General features: G+C 43.3%; 1 protein-coding gene and 1 long non-coding RNA gene across 12 annotated transcripts in view; one reads left to right on the top strand and one right to left on the bottom strand.

Annotated features, from left to right (window-relative positions):
• Window positions 1-1,744, bottom strand: part of LOC128348108 (uncharacterized) — a 30,292-nt gene extending 28,548 nt beyond the window's left edge. For 6 of the 7 annotated variants that reach the window (XR_008317926.1, XR_008317925.1, XR_008317924.1 and 3 more), the window contains exon 1: window positions 23-1,744. This is a non-coding gene — a long non-coding RNA (uncharacterized LOC128348108). The remainder of the gene's footprint in view (window positions 1-22) is intronic. The other variant, XR_008317928.1, reaches the window with a different exon arrangement.
• Window positions 1,745-1,791: 47 nt separating this feature from the next.
• On the top strand, window positions 1,792-15,120 carry NIPSNAP3A (nipsnap homolog 3A). Of its 5 annotated transcripts, none has more exons than XM_053303670.1 (6): window positions 1,802-1,997; window positions 6,494-6,701; window positions 7,882-8,040; window positions 10,589-10,738; window positions 13,250-13,336; window positions 13,432-15,120. In XM_053303670.1, the coding sequence occupies exons 1-6, from the start codon at window positions 1,938-1,940 to the stop codon at window positions 13,506-13,508; spliced, it is 741 nt and encodes a 246-aa protein (XP_053159645.1). In that variant the 5' UTR covers window positions 1,802-1,937; the 3' UTR covers window positions 13,509-15,120. The 5 variants fall into 5 exon arrangements, with proteins under 5 accessions (XP_053159647.1, XP_053159646.1, XP_053159645.1 ...); XM_053303673.1 differs by having other exon boundaries at window positions 1,982-2,114; XM_053303674.1 differs by lacking the exon at window positions 1,802-1,997 and adding an exon at window positions 3,801-3,920.
• Window positions 15,121-15,311: the final 191 nt, after the last annotated feature.

Raw genomic sequence — 15,311 nt, 5'->3', positions numbered from 1 at the left:
GAGATTCTAATAATACACTCACCCCCGTTCTCATGTTCAAGACTGAACCAGGATATGCCTTACAGCTAGGCCTTCCTAGGAGGTAGATGGAAGCACCAGGAAATACTTGTTTGCACAGTAGCTAGTCAATTTATGGAACTAACTTTCACAGGATGTAACAGACCCAGGGCATGCCCAATCATAGAAAAAACTAGGCAACTGCTTGGAGTGGTAGCATTCTGGGGGTGTCTGCCTCAACTGTGTAAATATCTTAGAGAGAGAAAATCATTGCCTCTGCGTCTGGAGGAGGCCTACTGAGGCAGTGTAGCAGATCACTGGCACCCTAAGAGACACACTAGAGAGCCTTCAGATCTCCACTACATTCTTAGGTCATAAAGAAAAGATGCAAAGCCTTTGAAAAAAAGAAAAACTCATACTGAAGTCAACTTTTGATCATTTAATGTTCTATTAATATGTTTACGATAAGGCAGAGAAGGATGGGGACTTTAATTTGTCTGCAGCAGTGAGAACATTGAGCTGGCACTATAATAGTCACTAGCTTAGATAACTTGGGAAAATAACTGGACACATTAGTGGCCATAATAGCTAACAACAGAACTCCAAGCAATGACAAGGAACAGGGAATAGCTATCTGCCAACATGTCCAGTTTGTGAACTCAAGAGCCAGCGGTCTCTGGCTACTGTTGGAAACAGAATGCTGGCCTGCTTGGACCTTTTGGCCTGATCCTCCAAGATGGTTCGTTTATTCTGCTTGGTGGGTCTTCCCTTCCCATTTCTCCCTTGGCTCAAAATCTTGTGGAGCTGAGGGGCAGTAGGGGCCAAAACAAAGATAGATGGCCTGAATAATACATGGAAGACTAGGATAGATATTTGCAGAGGCTTTAAAGCCACTGCTTCAAGCCTTCAGAAACAGTACACAGCGGTAGTCTTTCCTGCACAGTACTGTTTCAGACTGCAGGTCTGCATCTTTGAATAATCACTTTTGAAAGATCCCGCAAGTTAAGGTTGGCGGGTGGCGGGGGAGACCCCAGATTCCTGTAGAAAGCTTGTGTGGCCGGGAATCTCCCTGACATGCCAGTTCTCCACACAGAGGGTTTTTTTTGTTTTTTGCCCATTTCACTGAGATAATCTGTGAAATAGACTTTAAGCAATCCATCTTGTTTTGATCTTAGGGCATTTATTGCCTGAACCGTAACCTTTCAAAAGTGGAGACCGGTTTAGAGCTTCACTGAGGGTTGGAGAACCCCATGAAGCTTTTTGGGAAATCTATGGCAGTTTCCCTACGGTCCTTCTGGGGGACCAGTTGAGAAATCTCATCATGCAATCTCTTTGTTTCATTGACATATACCACCTTTCCTCACAGAACCAAGGTTGTTAGAACCATGGAATTCTGATATTCTTAGACCTGTTGCTCTGTAAACCACATTGAGGCACTTTTGGGTGGAAAATCTGAATATAAATATATATTATTATTAATCTCCCCCAAAGGTCTTTGAGGTAGGTAGCCTACGCCTCCAGAGACAGCGACTGGCTGAAGGATACCCAGCAACCGCCAGAGATGAGCAGCGACTTCCATCCAGAACTCTTTCGGGCACGTCCACCACGCTAACTACTTGGCCACCCATTATCTATGGTAGGGAGGGCATCTCTGCTCGCCTCCGCCTCCTTTCAGCGCCGTGCCACCCCTACCGCCCGGCCCGCTGCCTCACTGGGGTTCTATTTGAAGACAGAACGCAACCCAGCAGCAGCTACTTCCGCGCGCATTGTTATGGCGTCGGCCACGAGGCCCATGCTGTCCAATGCTTTGCCAATGGTCAAAGGAGAGGGCGGGCCCGGCGAGGTAAACGGGCCAAGCATAGGGAGGAGCTGAGCTCTCGGCGGCTGCTGTCGGGTGCGACATTCTTCCTGTGTGGAGCTTAGTGTGCAGTGCACAGACCATGTTGGGCCCTCGAGTTCTCCGCAGAGGCGTCGCAGCAGCAGTAGCTGCCCGTCTCCAGGTAAAGGACGGAGGCGAGCATGCAACAACGTGAGGCAGGCAGTGGGTTGTTGAGACCGAAGCAGAGGCTGCGAGAGGAGGCGGGGTTCCGCCCGCCGCCTTGTTTTGTCTGTAGGAGGTGCGTGCATAGTAGGCAGAAACCTAACTGGTGCTGCCTTCCCTACCACGGGATGGATAGTGTTGGGATAAGCTTCTTTCCCTGTTGAATAGCTCGCCTAGTTGTTAACGGCACACACGCATAGGAGCCCTGTCGGGGAGCCGTAGCGGGTACTTGCTCGCTGCCGCCGCTCTGTTCTAACTGGCCTGGCGTCCGCTTGAGCAATAAGGTGCCTTGCAAGGGGCGGCAGGACAGACATCCTGACCACCAGCTCCGAGATGGAAAGGCGCCCTTCCCGGCTCTCAAGGATATACTTTTCATACACTGGAGTCAAGCGCACACAGCTCTTCCCAACTATCCACAAATCCAACTTAACCCCGTGGCCTGCTTGGAAGTCAACAAACTATTGCAAACTTCAAATGTTGTGTGGCAAAGTGGCCACACAGCTTTTTTGGATGTGACTGTTGCTTTCACTTTTTCCTATGCTGGTGTGTGTGGGTGGTGGTGGTGGGGGGGGTCCCTTTCTGGAAAGCACTAGATCAACTAGGAATTAGGAAATCAGGAAGGGGAGGGGCTCAGTGGCAGAGCATATGCTCTGCGCTTAGCAAGTCCATGGTTCACTCTCTGATATCTCCAGATGATAGGAGCTGCTCCTGGCATCCAACACAGGATGCCAGGAGCATTGACTCAACTAGATGGACCAAAGGTCTGACTCCATGCAGTTCCAGCAAAGACCAGGGGCGTAACTATAATATGGCAAGGGGAGACAGTTGTCTGGGGCCCCACTGCCCTGTGGGGGGCCCCCAGAGGCAAGTCACATGACTGATTCCCCCAGCTGTGCACCCACCCGGGCTTCCTTCACTTGTATTCATCCTCCAAAATTGATGTGGGTGACCTGGAGCTACCAGAACAGCATGTCTTTCTCAAGTACCATTAAATGACTTGCATTGTCCACAATTTACAAAACCTTTTTTGTTACCACTATTCAGCCTCATTTAAGATTTCTTTACTTCATGAGCTGAGCTTCGGGGGGGGGGGCATTTTAAAATCTCGTCTCTGGGCCCACTCCAACTTTGCTACACCCCTGGCAAAGACTTAGCCTTGCTGGGGCCTGGAGCCTCAGTTTTATTGATATGTGTGAGTATTCCGCACACATTCATACATTTTGAGCATATCTGGTAGCTTGGGAAGTGATATTCCCCAAACCTGGCCCTTGTTTGGATTCTTGGATTATGTGTTCATAGTTTGCAGGGATAGGCAACTTTTGGCACTGCAGCTGTTGTTGAACTACAGCTCCCATCATCCAGCCACAATTCATTGTGTCTGGGGATGATGGGAATTCCAGTTCAGTGACAACTGGAGTGCCTCACGTTGTCTATCCCTGCTTAGAGTATTCTGAAATAACATCAGTAACATACAGTTAACTGCAATATAGCTATTTATTTGCATTTTCCTTACTCTGATCCTGATGCACTGAGGGCAGGACAGATAATCTTTTCCCCATCTCTATTTATCATCACAACAACCCTGTGTGGTGGATTAGACTTGCAGAAAGTGGCTAGGCTTTTGGTCGTTCAGTGCATTTATGTTCCCGATGGATATAAAAAGCTTAAGAATTTTAGCAGCCTTTAAAAGAGTCCTAAAAACATTTTTTTTAGCCTGGCCTTTAGCAGTGTTCTCTAATCTTTTTTCATCTGTGTGCAGAATGAGTTTTGTCCTGGGTGGCAGTATCAAGGGAGTGTGTGCGCACATGTGCATTCAGAGTGGGGCCTTCCTGAGTCAACCTGAGTGGAATCTAAAATTAACTGGGTGGACATCAAAAACCATGTGAGTGCACATGCATGCCTTAGAGGGAACACTGGCCTTTAGTGATTATTGAAATAATTTTAAACTGGTTTTAGTATTATTTGTTTTAATGAGTAATTTGTGTGTTATCCTACTTTCTTTAAGGAAAGTAAGTTTATGAGATCACCCGACATGTCTCTATGTGTGTGTCCCTATCAACTGCCTGGACCAATATGAACCAAATTGTGTACAGTTGTAGGAACACTTCAGCGGTATACAGGTGAAACTCGGAAAATTAGAATATCGTGCAAAAGTCCATTAATTTCAGTAATGCAAATTAAAAGGTGAAACTGATATATGAGACAGACGCATTACATGCAAAGCGAGATAAGTCAAGCCTTAATTTGTTATAATTGCGATGATCATGGCGTACACCTCATGAAAACCCCAAATCCACAATCTCAGAAAATTAGAATATTACATGGAACCAAGAAGAAAAGGATTGAAGAATAGAACACTATCGGACCTCTGAAAAGTATAAGCATGCATATGTATTCAGTACTTGGTTTGGGCCCCTTTTGCAGCAATTACTGCCTCAATGCGGCGTGGCATGGATGCTATCAGCCTGTGGCACTGATGAGGTATTATGGAAGACCAGGATGCTTCATTAGCGGCCTTCAGCAATTCTGCATTGTTTGGTCTCATGTCTCTCATCCTTCTCTTGGCAATGCCCCATAGATTCTCTATGGGGTCAGGTCAGGCGAGTTTGCTGGCCAATCAAGCACAGTACACTGTATACTTTTCAGAGGTCCGATATTGTTCTCTTCTTCAATCCTTGTCTTCTTGGTTCCATGTAATATTCTAATTTTCTGAGATTGTGGATTTGGGGTTTTCATGAGCTGTACGCCATGATCATCACAATTATAACAAATTAAGGCTTGACTTATCTCGCTTTGCATGTAATGCGTCTGTCTCATATATCAGTTTCACCTTTTAATTTGCATTACTGAAATTAATGGACTTTTGCAAGATATTCTAATTTTCTGAGTTTCACCTGTAGTTTGTGGTGATGTCAACAACCCCGATTCAAGATGGTAGACGTGTGAAAATTTGAGACAAAAGTGGGCTAATTTGTGAACTGCCTGACTGATTTGAACCAAATTTAGTATAGTTGTAGGGATGGTGGAAGGAAAGTAGGCAGATTAGTTCTTACCAGAACAACTTGTTATATTTGAACTCCCTAGAGCCATTGTTTTAATGTTGTTTTTAGAATATTGTTTTAAAATTTTAAATTGTATTTTAAATTTCTTGCTTTTAAATTTTTTGTTTTTGTTTTTAATTAATGTTTTACTTTTAATCTTCTTGTAAACTGCCCAGAGACGTAAGTTTTGGGCAGTGTAAAAATACGATTAAATAAATAAATAAAATAGATAATAAATGTGGGTGAGACAGTATAAAAATCTAATAAATAAATACATTGTGTGGCTGAGTGGGCATTTGAACCCATGCTATGCCAATCTGGGTCCAGTGCTCACTGGCTTTCCAGTATTTGTGTGGAGAAATACTGCTGCTGTTCTCAGGAGGAGGAGGTGTTTGAGACTGAGGAAAACAAACCCCTGTTGCAGCCAAGGCAGGAGTGTGCCAGTTTTGTTTGTAAAGTGACACTTTAAAAGTAACATCATTACAGTGGTAAAATTCTACAATCCAGGATTTTGAGAGGCTCTGCTCTGCTGTGTTATTCCATTTGATTTTCTAGCACTCTATTATTAAAGTACAATTGGCTTCAAATGCTGTAAGCCAAGGTAAACCTCTGCTGCTCTCCAGCAATATGAAGCTGTTGTTCTTGGGAAAGCAAAAGATGGAGCAGCAAAGGCTGCTACCTGTGGGCATCTTTTCCAGTGATAGGGTCGACATGTTTCCTGTTTGCCCCTCTGGAGGTCAATGCAGAAGCAGTGATAAAGTCTCCCCCCCCCGCCCCTTGATTAGTGTGTCTTCAGATTGACTTTGCTGGTAACCATAACTTTGCAATGCATTTAGGTACTGTAGCGTAATTGATGTTGCAGGCAGCGTGAACTGAGAAAGGGTCAACAGGAAAAGAGTAAAAGGAAGTCCTTGGTTTATTTAACTGAGAAACAAATCCCAGCTTGGTAACATTTACGTAATGTGCTTTCTAGTGTTATGTGTACCGTTGATTTCTATGTGATTAGGAGGGACCAAAGTGCAGTTTGATGTTCTAAAATGTAGCCAGGAATTGCTCTGTTATTTAGGCCAGGCCTTCACAATTTTTATTTAGATCTAGAAGGTTAGGAGCCAGACAATGGACATGTGACACACAATCAACAATTCCCTGGTGCCCGGGATTTGCCAAGCCTTGGCTCAGAGCATTTTGCATATGTTTCTTAGCACATCTCTCATCAAGCAGGTATAAACCAGTTTGGTTCATATGTCCAGAAAGTTCTGAACTGAGATGTTGGTGTCTGGAGGAGGTAATGTGCAAGGAAGGAACGGGGCCAGGGCGGGGGGGATGGTCTGTGAGGCCATATATGGAGATTAACATTATAGACCTCAAATATAATTTCTGAAGCTACAGATTCTTTTAAACTTTTTCCCTCCAGGTTTCATCATCTTTTGCCACAGGGCCTAGACAGCATGATGGCACATTCTATGAGTTTCGTACCTATACTATTAAGCCAGACAAGATGAAAGAGTTTGTGGAACTGGCCAATAAAAATATGCACCTGCGTACAGCTCACTCTCCGATGGTTGGATATTGGACCTTGGAGTTTGGGGGACTGAATAAAGTGTTCCATATATGGAAGTACGGTATGCACAGATGCATTTCACAGTATATTACTGACCAGATAATAAGGCTGTTGTGTTTTGGACTGTAAAGATTAAGCTGTTAAGGTGCAAAGGTGCAAAACTAGCAAAGGGACTACCATTGTGACTGCCTGCCTTAATCTCCTTTCTCTAGTGACTTGTTCTCAATTTCTGACCTCTGCCTCCCTTATACCATGGCTGCCATGACCCTAACCCTTACACCACACTACTTCTCCCAATTGCTATGAAATGAGCAAAGATGAATCTTTTAAAGTAGTGGTGGTTTTACATTTAAATATATATTTATATATATATTGGAGTTTTGTGGGTTTTAATGTTTAACTGCTTTTAAGGTTTTAAATTAACTTTTATGGAATTTTATTGTATTTTAACTTTTGTAAATTGCCTTGAGATGCATTATGAAAGGCAGTATAAAACTGAACAATACATAAACTTAGTAGGGGGAGATCTCCCTATTCAACTCAGCAGAGTATTCGTTGCGGTGGCTGTTGCTTAGACTTCTGTGTGTTTCTTTTTAGGTTAGACTGGTTCAGACATAGCACAGAGCCAGGATTATATCTTGGGTTCAGATCTGACTTTATTTTTTTAATTCTGGCTAGAATAAGCTAAAATCACTTGGTTTGCATGTAGTGAGTGATTTGGACTTGTTCATAACCAGAATTGGATTCTTCATTCTTCAATATAATTCTTCAAACTATTCTTCAAACTTTCAGACAAGCAAGAGGAGAGTGCATGTTCCTTAGGCTTGGGGACATCACATGAAGCCAAGGCTGAATCCTGGCTTTATTTATTTATTTATCTAACATATTTTTATACCACCTGATCTGTAAATCTCTTGGTGGTGTACAAATCGCAACATCACAGGTTAAAATACATAAAACACATTTAAAATCAAATTATTAAAATTATTTAATATAAGTCTTGAGGGTCTTCCTGAAAACAGAGAAGGAAATGCTCATATTTCAGCAGGGAGCATATTCTAAAGTCCTGGGGCAGCCACAGAGAAAGCCCAGTCCTGAGTCACCACCAGATGAGAAAAAACTCTCTCTCTCTCTCTCTCTCTCTCTCTCTCCTGGTCCTGGTACTATGAAAGTTCCCCAAATGAAAAAGGACATTGCGCATCGGCCTCTAGTAAGCCAATATGCCTTTCCTTTATTTGTAGATAGCTTTGCAGAAAGAACTGCTGTCCGGAAAGCATTAGGCAAGGACCAAGAATGGCAGGAAAAATACATGTCTCGAATACTGCCCATGTTGGAAAAACAAGAGAATGAAATTACTTATCTGGTGCCATGGTGTGAACTTGGCAGCCCTCCAAAAGACGGTGAGTTCATTTTCTTGTGTGTTGCTTAAAATGGTTGACTACAGTACTATTGAAGGGTTTCATTTTCAGCCCTTAATTGAGGTTGTGGGCATGTTGGCATCTTTAGGTGTGTAGTCTGTTCCATTCCTCCACTCCCTAGTTTTTCTTGGTCAGCTTTGTAACACGGTGATATTTCAAATTCTCTTTCTCAAGCACTGAAGACTGGGGTTCTTCAGAAGCTTAGCAGCATTTTTCCTAAGAAGACGAAGCATTTGTCCACTATTATCTTCTGCACTGTGCAAGTGTAGGGGGTGTTGGGTGCATTATAGGGTGCACTTTCATTTCACTCAGAGAGACCCAACGGATCCAGCCACTACTACGGATGAACTGAATGTGTGCCTGAGAACACTCCCAGGAGCCCTCTGCCATGCACAGAGCGAGCTTGCATGGCAGACCTGTTCTTCTGTGGACCAATGGCTATGTAAAGACCACAAGACATTGGTGTACATTTTTGAAACTTAAAACAACAATTCTAATCCAACATCAGTTTAAGGTTGCTAGTATCAACACATTTCTTTTTATCCCCCCACCCCATTATATTTCCCCACATTTATGTTAGGGCTGTGTCTATTTTGCATCCTTTTTTTCCTGCATCCTTTTTTTCTGAAGCTGGCTGTTATGTCTTGGGCAAATTAAGCAAAGTAGCATGCTGCTTTAGTTTGCACAATTAATTCTGCTTCTACTAGCCCTGAGGCCAGGCAGGGGCACCAGATCCCTGACCCTGGAAATCCTACCAATGTCTTGTGGCTCTCTAGACTTGGCCAGATAGTTCCACAAACGATCAGCCCTATATTTGAAGCCATGAGGCCTAGAAAATGACTTTTAAAAATACAAGAAGTTGTTATAGTAAGAAAGAATCAGCCTACTTTCCTTTCACTGTCTCTACAACTGGACTAAATTTGGTTCAAATCGAGGTCCACAAGTTAGATCTCTTGTGCCTCAAATGTTCATGTGTCCACTATCTTGGATTGGCTGACATCATCACAAACTACGCCATTGAGGTGTCCCTGTGTGTCACTCACTACAACTGTACCAAATTTGGTTCAAATCAGTTACACAGTCCTCAGGTTAGTGCACTTGCGCCTCCAACATTTACCTGGCTGCCATCTTGGATTGGGGTGGATGACATCATCACAAGCTATGCATTGAGGTGTCCCTGTGTGTCACTCACTTTGAATTTGGTTCAAATGGGTTAGACAGTCCACAAATTAGCCCGCTTGCTCCTCAGATGTTCATGTGGCCGCCATCTTGAATTGGACCAGATGATATCATCACATACCACTCCATTTGGGCATCCCTATGTGTCCCTACAGCTATAGCAGATTTGGTTCAAATCGGCTAGGCAGTTCACAAGTTAGCCCACTTGTGCCTCAAAAGTTTATGCAGCCGCCATCTTAGATCGAGGTGGATGACATCATCACAAACTATGCCATTGAGGTGTCCTTCTGTCTCCCTACAACTGTACCCAATTTGGTTCATATTGATTTTTAAATTGTTAGTTTTTAATTGTGTTTTTTTAACTGTTTTATTATTGTGAGCCAACCAGAGACACGGGTTTCTGGCGGTATACAAGTGTAATAAATGCAACCAAGTGTTGATCAGATGTAATCAAATGTTGATCACAGCTGCCAATTTTTCTTAGAACTGTTAATATATTCAGAATATTTTCTTTCAAGTACTTGTTTAAAGAAATATCATGACACTTTTTTTCTTTTTCTTTTTTTGCTTTATGTTTCAATAAAATTGGAAAAAATGTTTTTTAAGAAAGTGTAATAATAATAATAATATTGGTCCAGGTGTTGCCAAGTTGATATGAGGGAACACACGGATGGACGGACACGGACACACACACACACGCGCCGGGTGATTTCTTAAGCCTAGTGGAAAGTAGGCTAAAAATGAAGGCTAAGATAACTGAGAGTGCCCAGTTCTATGTTGATAACAAATAGGGACTATCATGGGCTATCTCTGTGACAGCCCCCTTATGGAATGACCTCCCTGCTGAGGTGTGTCGGGCTCCTTCATAATACATTTTTTGACTATTGGTGGAGCCTTTATCCTGGCCTTTGGCTCAAAGTTGGGTTGTTCTAATAGTCTGGTTGGTTTTTATAGGTTAATGTTTTAAATTTTTTAAAAATGTTGTATTTTAATTGTTGTAACCTGCTCTGAGACCATGGGGTATATGGTGGGAAATATATATTTAAAAATTCAGTGCTTCTTTGTGGCCCATATGTGCTCCCACTAGTAGGATTTGCACTTCTGCAGAGCAGCTTTCAGCAAGCTGTAGAGCTCTAGCCAAAGATTTTGGTGGCAGCCATGCCCCTCCCTCCTGCAAAGGAAGATCAAATGCATTTGCTGAGGGGGCTGAGATATTTGGAGTGCTGTAGTCTATGCAGATGTGGTAATTTGCCCACACTAGTATCCAGTTGCAAAATATGCACAGCCCTGATTTATGGGAAGGCCCTAACTACTTGCTTGTCATGTGTTTCCTCCCTCCCTTCTCTTCTAGGGGTCTACGAGTTGGTTACATTTCAGATGAAACCTGGTGGGCCAGCAGTGTGGGGACAGACCTTTAAAGCAGCAGTTAATGCTCATATAAAGACAGGATACACTAAACTAATTGGTGTCTTCCATACAGAATATGGACTACTTAACAGAGGTACAATACTTGTTAATTTTCAGAACAGACGTAGGCTGCTGTCTTTTGGTCCTTGATAGAATAATCAGGCCAATTGCTTTATTTTATTTATTTATTTATTTATTTTTGCATTTTTATACCGCCTTTCGTTAAAAGATAGCCCCAAGGCGGTCTGATGTGAAACTATAGTAAGCTGTGTAAGTTCTTCCCTGCCCTTGAATCCTGCAATGGGTAGATGGGAATTGTCATGATAGGAACCAAGATGGGGCCTAGAAAATTAGCTTCCTTATATGGAGAAGGATAGAATCTAACTTGCTTGTTTCATTCCATGCAGAAATGAATGGTTGAGGCTAAAACACAACACTTGTACACACTCTGATGCTTATGTTGTATGTATGAACACAGAATGTTGGGGTTAGGGTTAAACTTATGCCAGGATGGCCCTCCAGATGTTGTTGACTGATGGGAGTTGTAGTTCAGCAACAGCTGGAGGGCCAGGTTTGCCCAGCCTTAAGTGTTAAACTTCAGCTCTGTAATGTGTGATAACATAACCCAAGGAGGAGTCCTTCTGAGCTTCAGCAGAGTTGAATTTGGTTCAAATCGGTTAGGCAGTCCACAAATTAGTCCACTTGCACCTCAAGTGTTTATGTGTGTGCCATCTTAAATTGGCATGGATGACATCACAAACTACGCTGTTGAGGTATCCCTACAACTGCACCCAGTTTGGTTCATATTATTGGTCCAGGCATTGCGCTGTTCACAGGGACACAGACACACAGACAGAATGCCGGGTGATTTCATAAGCTTTCTTTCCTTAAGGAAAGTAGGCTAAAAAAACCCAAGAAATTAAATACTGGTAAAGATTATGCTTTGGTTTATTGTACAGATTTTAACTTTGCTAATGTCACATTACTTTCATTGTAAATGTGAATAGCTATTATTGGTATCAATAATAGCCCTTGTGAATGCACATTTCTTATACTCTTTAACTAGTTTGTGCTCATAATCTGTCTGTGAACCCCCTTGAGAGACAGCCTTGTTTCAAGTTTTTGAGGAGGAAAACCCCAAACCTATAAAAACATAAGACCAGCCCTGTTGGATCAGGCTCAAGGCCCATCTAGTTCAGCATCCTGTTTCACATAGTGGCCCACCAGTTGCCCCTGAGAAGCCCACAGGCAAGAAGTGAAGCCATGCCCTCTCTCTTGCTGTTGCTCCCCAGCAACTGCTATTCAGAGGCATCTTGCCTCTGAGGCTGTAGGCGGCCTGTAGTCACCAGACCAATAGCCTTTGATAGACCTGTCTTCTGTGAATTTTTCTAAGCCCCTTTTAAAGCTGTCCAAGCTAGTGGCCATCACCACATCCAGTAGCAGAGAATTCCATAGATTAATTATGCACTGTGTGAAAAAGTACTTCCTTTTGTCGGTCCTCAGTTTCCCAGCCTTCTGTTTCATGGGATGACCCCTGGTTCTAGTGCTGTGAGAGAGAGAGAAACATTTCTCTCTGTCCACTGCATGTGAGTTGTCCCATCACCTCACAAGCTTACTAATGAACATTGGGTACAGTCCACTGGAAGTCCTCCTGAACAAGCCTTGTTGAAGTGAGTGGGGGCCCAAGGACACTTTCAGCAGGGCTTGTACAGGAAAATGTGCTGATGGAGTGGGCCCTACACAGTAGGCATGTCTGCAGGTTTGGCACCGGACCAGTTCAGCGCTCCGAGGCGCTGCTGCTGGGGGGAGTGGCGTGCAGCACTTTAAAAAGGAGTACAGCATGTCCTTACCTGCACTCTGCCACTCCATGCAGCTTCCTGCTGTGGCGGTAGTTCCCCCATCAGCTCATGCACAGTGGTGGGGCGGCGCCAGCCAACGCATGGTCTCAGCACATGTGCAGACACCATTTGTGTGGTCAGTATGGTGTTGCTGACCATGCAGATGGTGTCCGTGCATGTGTGGAGGCCATGTGTGTGCTGGCGCCACTGTGCACGGGCTCTTGCGGGGGAGGACAGCTGCAGCAGGAAGCTGCATGGAGCAGTGGAGAGGAAGTAACTAAGGACCTGCTGTATTCCCTTTTAAAGGTACCACTTGCTGCTGCCCTCTCCGTCGGTGCCTCAGAGCACCGAACCGGTTCTTACTGCATGGGCCTGAGCGGTTGTCTCTTTCACTGGTGCTCTGAGAGAGCTGCCATGTCTCATGATAAAACTTGTCAAGGGGCACCATAAATACCCTGGGGTGTTGCAGTGGTAGATGCATAAGCTTGAAGGCTAACTATATGTTTTTGCAATCACTTAGAAATCAGCAAAAATAAGCTCCCACACACACATCCATGGTATATTTGGAGACATGCCTCTCGTCTTTGCACATCATTTGTTTTTACAATAGCATTTGAGTGCAGTGGATAAGCCCAGCTTTCTAAAAGAAACCTGCTCAGCAAAGTAGTTTTCTGAATGTTTTGCTTAAGAGTTTGCACAGAGCAGAAAAAGGCTTGTTGGGTATTTAATTCATAGCATTATGTAGCTGCAGTTTTCCATCTCTGTAGTTCATGTGCTTTGGTGGAATGAGAACCCAGATAGCCGTGCAGCTGGAAGGCACTATGCTCATGAGGACCCCAGGGTGGTCGCAGCTGGTAAGTGGAAGGCCTCTCTCTCTCTATCCAAATCCTGATATTGCTTGAGCCCTATTTTGTTGTTGTTTTTAACCATCTCTGTAACTTATTTTCAGTGCGGGAAAGTGTTCAGTTCCTGGAATCTCAGAAGAACTGTCTCCTGCTACCTACAGCCTTTTCACCATTGAAATAGTTTATTTTATGCTATATAGCTGGAATTAAAAAAACAACAACCCTTTTCTGTTAAATGAGCCCAAGTGCTGCCACAATCCAGTCATCTTGCTTTCTATTGACATAATTTTGGTATATACTCAGTCTACATACTCTGTTTCTGCTCTACTTTGTTAGAAGTTGAGGAGGTGGTGGTGGTGGTGAGCTGACCCACCCACTAGTGAGAATTAAAACCTTACGATATGAAGTGTAAACACTTATTTCTAGACATCACTTACAATGTACTGTCCTTGAATTTAAGTCTGTGAAAACATGATCATGGTGCACAGAACTCTAAGGCTAAAGACAAGCAGTAGTTTTAGAGAGAACCAAAAGTAGTTTGCAAGAGCTGTGTCATGTTGTACGTGCCTTTCTTTTGTCTCACTGTCAGGTCAGTCAGATGAGTGTGTGGGCTTTTTTCAACAAGGCAGAAAAGCTGAAAGTAGAAGGAGTGTTGAATACCACAAATAGTGATTGCTTCTTCAAACTGCCTTCAACTCTCAAATGGGGGAGTTGACCCAAAAGGCATCTGTCTCCAGACTCAGTTTTTTGTTTTTAAAAAAACCCTCCAGCAGCCTAAGGGTGACATGTCTTTGCCTCCAGTGAAGATGCTTATTTCCATAATTGGCCGAAGCATGAGAAATGCTCAAATACATGGAACTTCCTTGTTACGGTCCGTGTTTTAAACTGGGTCAAACAAAAGCTTGAAGTATAATTTATGTGGTTGATTGCACAGTGTTGCAGAAGTCATGCAAATGCCCTTTCCAAGCATGGTTTTGCATTATATGGAAGCTTACTTGTCAGTTTCTGTTTAGAGTGCAGGGTGGCCTTTATTTCCTTTCCAATACATGGAAGATTTCAGGGTAGACTCTCAGGCATGTAGGGTTTGCATTGGCTTCCTGAAATTGTAGATCAAATGGTTGTTTCTGAAAGCCTCACTGCTATTTGTGCATATTATCTGGCATGCAGATGCTTGCACTTTGGGAATGACAACGAAGAAGACATTTGCTAGAATGTAAATGTTGAAGTGTAAACATTAAACAATGACTTTATATATTTTGTGTGCCCATGCTTCTCTTTTAATTGGAACTGCCACTTCAAGTTCTAGCCGTAGCATCCTTATTGTGACAGTTACCATCACTTAGCTCAAGGTGGACAACTTGCAATTGAAGAGATCATTAATGCATTCCAGAGGAAAGACTGCAATAGCATCCAAGACAGCTGAGATCTGCCACTTATTTTCTGCACCTTAGTGATAGCAGGGATGATGCATCACCTATGTGTTGGGAATCCAACTGGATCTTTGGTTCCTCCCTAACCATGACATTATGTCCTTGGATGAAGAGGGGCACTCTCAATGTGAAAGTATTCTCGGGTGCCAAAGAAAATAACTCCATAGCTGGACAAATGTGATTGAGGATGGTAATACTTCTATACTAATGCTGGCTAACTGAGATATGGAGAACAAAACTATCCAGTGGCATGAGGATCATCAACTTGAAAAACAACACTAAAAGCTGGCAGAGTCGTTTTGTTTAGAATCCCTGTATACCCTATCAGGTGTCATAAGTGCATTAAAGGTACAGTGTGCTGTCGAGTTGGTGTCAGTGTGCTGTCGAGCCCTGTGGTTTTTTCTGGTAGAGTACAGGAGGGGTTTACCATTGCCATCTCCTGTGCAGTATGAGATAATGCCTTTCAGCATCTTCCTATATCATTGCAATATAGGTGTTGCCCATAGTCTGGGAAACAGACCACTGGGGGTTTGAACTGGCTTGCTAATCAAGTC

The sequence above is a fragment of the Hemicordylus capensis genome, chromosome 2, assembly GCF_027244095.1.
Source record: "Hemicordylus capensis ecotype Gifberg chromosome 2, rHemCap1.1.pri, whole genome shotgun sequence".
Classification (NCBI taxonomy): Eukaryota; Metazoa; Chordata; class Lepidosauria; order Squamata; family Cordylidae; genus Hemicordylus; species Hemicordylus capensis.
This window is presented reverse-complemented; position numbering and strand designations above follow the sequence as displayed.